General features: G+C 40.4%; 1 protein-coding gene across 1 annotated transcript in view; it reads right to left on the reverse strand.

Moving 5' to 3' along the window:
- The window catches only part of LOC124775352 (cyclic nucleotide-gated cation channel beta-1), a 172207-nt gene extending 164225 nt beyond the window's left edge, over positions 1–7982 (reverse strand). The window contains exon 1 of the mRNA XM_047250184.1: positions 7899–7982. Within this exon, the coding sequence (XP_047106140.1) occupies positions 7899–7925 (27 nt within the window). The 5' untranslated portion in view covers positions 7926–7982. The remainder of the gene's footprint in view (positions 1–7898) is intronic.
- Between the last annotated feature and the right edge of the window lie 880 nt (positions 7983–8862).

An 8862-nucleotide genomic window follows, 5' to 3' on the forward strand; every position in this document is an offset into this window, starting at 1 on the left:
ATATACACCATAGTGGTTAGACGTAGGATCTCCTACAGGGTCGTAGTGAGATGAGAAAAAGGTAGAACAGCTGGCTGCAGCTAAGGAGGTTGCAAAGGTGCAGAGAGTGGCCTGCTTGGCTAAGCAGTGGGGAAAAAACAGTTCGACACCATATGGGGGACATTATCTGGTTCACTGACGGGTCGAAATTAGACCAAGGTGCTGGAGCTGGGGTGTACGGGGTTCAGCCAAGACTGGGGGGCATCATCTCTCTAGGAAAACTGGCCTCGGTATTCCAAGCCGAAATCACTGCAATCAGGGCGTTTGTGGAGGAGAATGTGCGTAGGTGCTGCAAGGATCATAGCATCTACATCTATTCAGAAAGCCAGGCAGCCCTCAAATCATTGGCAGCTACTGCAACAAGATCTAAGATTGTTGCAGAATATCACAAGGTTCTGATAGAGCTAGTGGGAAGCAATAGGATAAACCTAGCGTGGGTCCCTGGCCACTCAGGGATCGGTGGCAATGAACAAGCCGACGGATGGCCAGGATGGGGGCAAAGATGCCACTCATTGGACCGGAACCTGTCCTGACAATCATCAAGGCTATAATCAAACTAGAACTACGGAACTGGCTCAGAAGACAGCACGTAGAATACTGGACCAAGGTCTATAAACAAAAACATGCCAAGGTAACGATGCCAAAATCGTGTTTTAAAAGAAGCTCTGTAATTCTGGGCTTGAACAGGAAAGAGATTAAACTCATGGTTGGATTGATGACCGGCCATGGGAATTTCAGAAATCACCTACATACAATGGGTATAACGGAAGAAGACCCTAAATGTAGGATATGTGATAAGAGTGAAGAAACTGAATCACACCTAATCTTCGAATGCATTGCGTTGGAAAGCAAGAGACACATAGTTTTCGGGACAACTAGACCTGAAGAAATCGTGTCTAACAAAGAACTGGTAAAGAGACTCCTTGCACTATTTAAGGGCATTGGTTGGCTTTACTAGATTTACAGGGAGCGATACCGCACAATAAACTCGGTTTCGGTGCGGGCAGTGGCGGGTTAGATCAAAGCTGTTTTAGCTTCCCTGCCAAAATCATGTCAAATCAAATCAAACACTGTGGAAAGCAATACATAAAATAGTACTGAGCGTATAGCAGGACGAGAGCATGCCATTAGAGTGGAAGACGGCTATAATGTGCCCCATGCATAAAAAAGGTGATAAATTAAACTGCCAGACCTACCAAGGAATCTCCCTGCTAAATACTACATATAGTGTTCTCCAAGATCCTAATTAGAAGGCTCATTCCCTATGTGGAAGAGAGAATTGGAGACCATCAGAGTGGCTTTAGAAGAAATTGGTCATCAACTGACCAGATATTCACACTACGCATACTACTTGAAAAATGTCATGAACATCAAATAAACATACACCAGCTTTATATCGATTTTAAACAAGCCTATGATAGCGTGTCAAGGATGGCATTGCAGATTGTAATGGAAGAAGCTGGAATACCTAACAAGTTCGTCAAACTTACTATGACGATCCTCAGTGAAACCAATTGTAAAGTAAAAATACAAGACGAAATCTCCAGAGAAGCGGAAGTGAAGAAGGGACTGAGACAGGGTGATAATAGCTCCTCACCGCTATTCAAAGTCTGCCTAGAAAAAGTAGTAAGTCAGACAGAGTTAAATATAGAAGGAACCATTTCTAATCATTCACTGCAGTACCTAGCTCACGCAGACGATGTGACATTACTCACACGAAACACTGCTGTGCTAACCGATTCCTATCAACAACTGGAGAGATGTACAAGGGAACTTGGCCTGGTAGTCAATGTCGAAAAGACCAAATATATGTCAATGACCAACGAACGAGACCTACCAAATCTCAGGATAGCCGACAAGAAGTTTGAAAGGGTGAGAGACCTCAAGTACCTTGGATCCACTATCACAAAGACGAATGGCATTAGCGGCGAGGTTAAAGCTACAATAGCAGCAGTAGGCAACAGATGCTACTTTGGCACACTACCCACGCTTAGGAGCTCGCTTCTACCACGAAAATCTAAAATCATTTACTAAACAATCATGACTGGTTGTTATGTACGGTGCCGACACACAGACCATGACTGCAAATGAGGAGAGGATCCTTTAAGATTGGGACAGAAAGGTTCTGCGTAAGATAAATGGCCCATTATACGATCAAGAAGGTTGGTGCATCCGTATGAATGCAGAACTAGAACAACTTTTTGTCGCCACCATTAAAATTTTTGATGGCAAGGCTGGAGGCAGACGATGGAAGGGACGTTCCAGAAAGAGATGGGTGGACGGACCTGAAGAAGACATGAAAAAGCTGTGTGTCAGAGGATGTAGACGAAAATCTATGGACCAAATACAATGGCAGGATATTGTGATGGAGGCCAAGGCCCTTCAAGGTGTAGAGCCGAGGATTAAGTAAGTAACCTCCCACAGAGTGGTTTGACTCACAAGAAGGAATGAATAATTCAATTGTTATGTAAAATCACAACCGATTGAATCGATTCTTTTCATTCGGTTGCCTCCATCACTAATAAAGATGAAGACTCTGAACTTGCATTTGAGAAGCAGTCTTGAAATCGCTGTTCGGTCTTCCAAAATTCGTAGACTTTCCTTGGTTATTGATGATTATTTAAGGTGAATGCTGGGATGGTTTAGTTGAGAATTTTCTGTTTCATCCTTATCCAGTCCGGGGTCGATCTAATGAATTCGTCGTAGATGAGACATGTTCTTCTCACATGGCATCCTGAAAGCCACGGATCAAGAAGTCAGGTAGCTGCAGTATTTCTTGACTTCCGAACAGCATTTGACTCAGTAGCACTTATATACGAGTATTTATTATCGAAAGTACAATCGTGTGAGATATCATGCGAAGTTTGTGACTAGATTGAGGATTACAGGACGGAGCATGTTACCTTGCTGTCTGTCAACTTCAGGCGTGCCCCAGGGAAATGTGTTGGTACCTTTGTGTTTAAGCTGCGTATATGAATGACCTCGCAGATTTTTTTTTCCAGATGATGCAATTACCAATAATGAAGTAATATCTGAAAGAAGCTGTACAAATATTCAGTCAGATGATGATAAGGTTTTAAAATGGTTTAAAGATTGGTAAATTGATTTAAATGTTCAGAAATGTAAAATTTTGCACTTTACAAAACGGAAAAACGTAGTATCCTATGTCTAAAATATCGATGAGTCACGGCTGGAATCAGTCAACTCACAAAAATACTTGGGTGTAACAATTTGTAGCGATATGTCAATCAATTTCATGTTCCAAGAACCATTTGTAAGATTAACTGTAGTGATGTGGAACGAGTTACTTTACATTCACATTACACATGTAAATATGGCCACATTCTGACCATTTACGACTAAGGTAGGAACTTCAAAAAAATTTGTGTCCACATTGATAAGAATTAAACTGGAAAACACATTTTGGAACACCAAAACAACTTAATTAAGCCACATCTACACTTCAGGTCATTGCAAATCTTGGAGAGAGACGTATCAGTAAATTAAAAGTCGAAATATTTTGCATATTTTATTCATTGATGTCATATGGGATAATGTTGTACGGTGACTCATCTTTAACAAAGGAAGTCTTCATTGCTCAAAAACGTGCGGCAATAATTATATTTGGTGCTCACTTATGACGATCTTGTAAACACATTTTTACAAAGTTAGACATTCTGACTACTGCTTCACAGTACAGTTATTCCCTCATGAAGCTAGTTGTAAATAACCCACTACAGTTCGAAAGGAGCAATGATGTACATAATTACCATACAAGAAGAAAAAATGGCGTTCATTACACCACATTAACGTTGTCTTTGGTACAAAAAGAGGTTCAAAATACTGCCACCAAAAAAATCATTTATCCAGTAAGATAAAACGTCTGATAGACAGTAAAGTTAAATTTTAAAACAAACTGAAAAGTTTCTCCTTCATAACTCCTCCTATTCTTAAGAGAATTTTGCAATGTGTAAAAATGGATGAGCAGAAATCTCTCGCATCATCAATTCCCAAATGATACTTCAACACGCCTTTGCGAGGTTGTTATGATCAATAGTACATTTCGTACACATACCATATCATCTAGATTGCAGTATAAATAAATTTAGGAAGGACTTCTTGTTAGGAGGATCTAGCATCGACAGATGTAGAATAACTTCACACATTCTCCAGAAATATATTGAGACCTGTGCTGTCCATACTGCACATTTAATACCTGGCAGGCAGTATTAATAATAACCACAGATTGCTTTAGATGATGCAGTTATCTGCAATGAAGAACTACCTGAAAAAAGCTGCACATGTATCCAGGCTGATCTTGAGAAGATCTCAAAGTGGTGCAAAGACCGACAGCTGCTTTAAATTTTCAAAATGTAAAATTGTGCACTTCACATAATGTGGTGGCCTATGACCATAATATCAGTCACAAATGGGATAAGTCACCTGACTACCACAATTTGTAGGGATATGAAATGGAAAGATGGAGAGGCTTGCACAGGGTAGACTAGTATGGAGATATCTACATCAAATCATTGTTCGGACTGATCGCTACAACAACAATAACAATGAAATGGAACTATCACAATGGCTCAGTGGCAGGTAACGCAGGTGACAAACTTCGGTTCGTTGATAGCATGCTGGGAAGATGCAGTCAGCGTGTAAAGAAGATTGCTAACAAAACACTTACACAACCCGTCCTAGAAAACTGCTCAAGCGTATGTGATCCATACGAAATTGAAAGTGTACAAAAAGGGGAAGCGCGAATGACAGGTGTGCTAGACCAACGGGTGAGCTTCGAAGAAATGCTAAAAAAATGTAAACTATTAAAAGCATGGAGGGAACCACCGACTATCCCACGAAAGCCTACTGTCGAAGATTCAAGAACCAGTATGAAGGCAGAGGCTCGGACCCGGTGAAGGGGAGGGGAGAGGGGGGTGGGGGGCAAACCGGGTAACTGCCCCGGGCGCAATTTCAGACAAATTCATATACTTGAAGAAAAACACCTTGTTTCATAAAGCGCCTAGCATCCAGTGCACGCTGGTCTGTCGATTATTCATGTGATTTTTAAACGGATCGCAGTTGGTTTTGAACACATCCTAAGTTGATTTCTGAACGAGTCGTAAGCGCGTGCATAGTGTCTCTGCTAGGGGAATCCCCGTCGCTTCTAGAAATAAACTTTCACGCAGACAAAAGGGGATGGGGTGTAGGCTCTAAGCGAAAAAACACGAACCGTTGAATGCCAGTCGCTGTTTGTTTATGTGGTTGTTAGTGTACGAATGATCAGCGTTGTTATAATTATTAGCGAAATCCATAGATTCAAACTACCAGAGTGGAAATAAACGACTAACAAGAATAACAGGTAAGAAAGATTGCGTGTATCTTCTCAATATACCCAAGAAAATGAAATTTTGACAGAAAATTTTCGCCAGATCGCTACACTACTGAGGACCAGTTGTACAGACCACGGTTAGCAGCCCCTGTAAGTTCTGTTCTCGGAATAGCGCGGAAAACGCGTTGTACGAATACGTAATAGCACGTGACCAGAGAATAAACGCGGTATAACTGATTCAGTGATTCTGGCAGAGTTAGCGAAGTTAAGCGAGGAATAGGTTTGGGCAATGGCAGGAAAAGTTACAGAGTTAGTGATTACAATGTTGTTTGTTAGCCGGTCGCAGTGGCCGAGCGGTTCTAGGCGCTTCAGTCTGGTACCGGGCGACCGCTACGGTCGCAGGTTCGAATCCTGCCTCGGGCATGGATGTGTGTGATGTCCTTAGGTTAGTTAGGTTTAAGTAGTTCTAAGTTCTAGGGGACTGATAACCTCAGATGTTAAGTCCTACAGTGCTCAGAGCCACTTGAACCATTTGTTTTTTGTTAGAACGAGAATGGAGAAAAACGGGGACATCACATAAATTATATGGAAGAATATGACGATTCCAAATTTATATAAAAATTTCGTACTACTGCGTTTCGATCTCACGTTTGAGAAACTGGACCGTATGAATGAAATGTGAAACTATTTCCTAACATAAAACTTTTTGCTTGTAGTAGGCCTAACAGGCATTTGATATTGGTATTTCGTGAATTATATTCTGTCGTGTTTATGTAATGAGGTACATGAAAATGACCATTTGTGTCACAATAGTCTCGCTTATTTGGCGTGTGTTACAATTGCTGCAATATTGGAAAGGCCTATTTCGTTTTATCTAGTAGACGATGATAAAATAGACGTGATCAGATCGAGAACCACACCAGTCTTGGGTACTATCCATATTAACAGCTTTTTCAGTATTAGACAACGACATTTTAATTTTTCATGTTGCAAAACGTTTGATGAACTTAGGTGAGGTAATAGATTCTACCGCAGAAAGGAAAGCACGGCGTATAAAGTTGTACCAAGATTACACAGAAAAAAATGCTGGGATCTATGGATTGAAGAAATGTGTACTGTCTTGCTTTCCTCTTGTCTTTAGTGGTTTTATGTTTCCTATATTTAATTTTATGTCACACGAAAGTGAAAGTTGTTAGCTAATAGGCAGTAAAGAATGCAAATTTTCTGAAGCGTTCTTATTCTCCCGGTCACAATCCTACCCAGTACTAATTGTGAGTTTTTTTTAAGGGGATAGATTGGCAAACCGGCTGACTGGGAGCAGGAGAGGCATCACTGAACATTTTAATTTCTACTGTCCCGAATATAGGTTTGTTGGCTTCCATTACAAAATATACACGTTTGAATTCCACAGAACGAAATACGCTAACGTGCGATAGAAGAATCCTGTGTGAAGGGGCGTGGCACTGCACTTTGGCACACTTAAGACCAAATAACATGTCTTACATTTCCTTTACCGTATACGTTTTATATATCAAACCCTTCAGAAAGATGTACGCTACAAAATGAACACATTTCTGAAAAGTCGATTTTTTAAAAATTTGACGTGCTGTCTCAAACAGTCGTTCGGAAATATCGTAGATCCGGGGCTGTTAAGCGAGCAATTTAAGAATATGATGCAGCCGCCAAAGTGGCGCTCCTGTAGGCACCGCAAATACAATTCCGGTATTAGACTAATTACAGCGTGCACAGAGACATTTAACTGTCATTCTTTCCATGGTCCACGCAAGAATGGACCGGAAGAAACACTGGAGTCTGGTATCCTGCCATGCACTTCACAATTGTCTGCGGGCTATGACTGCAGATATAGATTTATGTATCATATTCATGCCGGTAACAAACTACTCCAAAATACAGTATGATGCTGTTCTGCCTGCATGCCTCGATTTTAAAGTGATGTTACCGTTCTCAGCCACTATTTAACACCACATCAAAATCTATAGCACGTAAAAAAGTACAATTGAATGCAGTAGAATCATGTAGTTATATTTTAACAGAGCAGGCAAAAACAGTGATCCAAGCGGCATGTGTTCCACAATGGATCTAACAATAACACATCAACATCGCGCTGAAAAAAAAAAGAGACGACTTTTCTGAATTTCGTAATGTGTCAGGCAATAAATTTACGTAGTCGTGATAATGCTCAAAATATGGCACACTTATGTTACAGTCATCTCCTTAAGGCTTAAATGACAGTTAATAAAGCAAAATCAACGTAGAGCTCCTCTACAGTTTTATGGAAACATTACTCTTTACATTAAAACAGATTTGCAACGTGCGTATAACAAAAATATCCATCAAGTAGATGTACCTAACAATGTCCCGAGCGAGCATGTTATTTTTTTCTTAGAAAAAAAAATTACTACACTGAGTAAGTTTTCCCAGTGTGCTGTGTTTCTCGAAAATTAAAACAGTAAGCGTGGCGTCGCAGTTTCTCAACAGACAGCTCTCTTTTTAGGTCCTTCGCTCTTACCTTCTTGAGCGCTGCGATTCTGTCCATTTCTCGCAGTCGCGGCGTTCAAACGCCGCTTGACAGCTTACTTGCAGCCGGCTGCATCGCGACTGGCTGATGAAACAGGTAAGCCGCAGGTCGAGGCGACGTCTCTTGGCGGAGACAACCGAAGGACGCGCCGAAGTCGTGATCGATAACCGCGACCAATCGATACTCCAAGTCGACCAAAGATGGCGGTAAAATTCATTTGTGTGAAGGTATTCGAGAATTGCGTATAATGAGCGTATTATAAATAGAAAACAAAATTAAATGAAGCAGACGTAAAAACGAATGAATATGAGATCAATATAATTCATGCCATGTTCGAATTGAGAAACTTCAGTGTTTATGACATCATATTCCTAAATTATGTATCGTACAATGATATAATTTTGCAGGTATATTCAGTTGTATATGCGGATACTGCCTGCAAAACGTGTTGCGAACAGAGTTAGTATTAAAGAAGCTATAAATTATTACGTCATGCTTGATGCTGGAATTTTACTGCAGGTATAGGGAAAATGCAAGCGATAAATTTCTCCCCTGTCTTTATTCTGTGGGAGATGTCAGTGAGAAAAAGTTCCGAAAAGGTTTGAAATTGTGTGTAAAATTTGACAGATTCCTAACTGCTTTCATTCTCAATTACTGGATGAATGTAGTCTGTATAATTTGCGCACTGTGATTGTTGGTGTGTCAATACATAAACACAAATTGTAACTGTAGTACTTCATATTAAACCTTTATGCAAGATCATACCTTTTACAGAGTAGATTACAAAAGCATTTTAACTTTTTAATTAAGTAAATAATTATATGAAGTACTAAAAATAAAAATTTTTTTGCCTCTAATACCCATTAGATAGGCAACCTGCGACTGGGACTGTACTCTGTTTTAAACGTTTAGTAGGACAGTAATAGGACCACGCTTCAACTATTGTTGAGCATGC

The sequence above is a fragment of the Schistocerca piceifrons genome, chromosome 2, assembly GCF_021461385.2.
Source record: "Schistocerca piceifrons isolate TAMUIC-IGC-003096 chromosome 2, iqSchPice1.1, whole genome shotgun sequence".
In the NCBI taxonomy this organism is placed as follows: Eukaryota; Metazoa; Arthropoda; class Insecta; order Orthoptera; family Acrididae; genus Schistocerca; species Schistocerca piceifrons.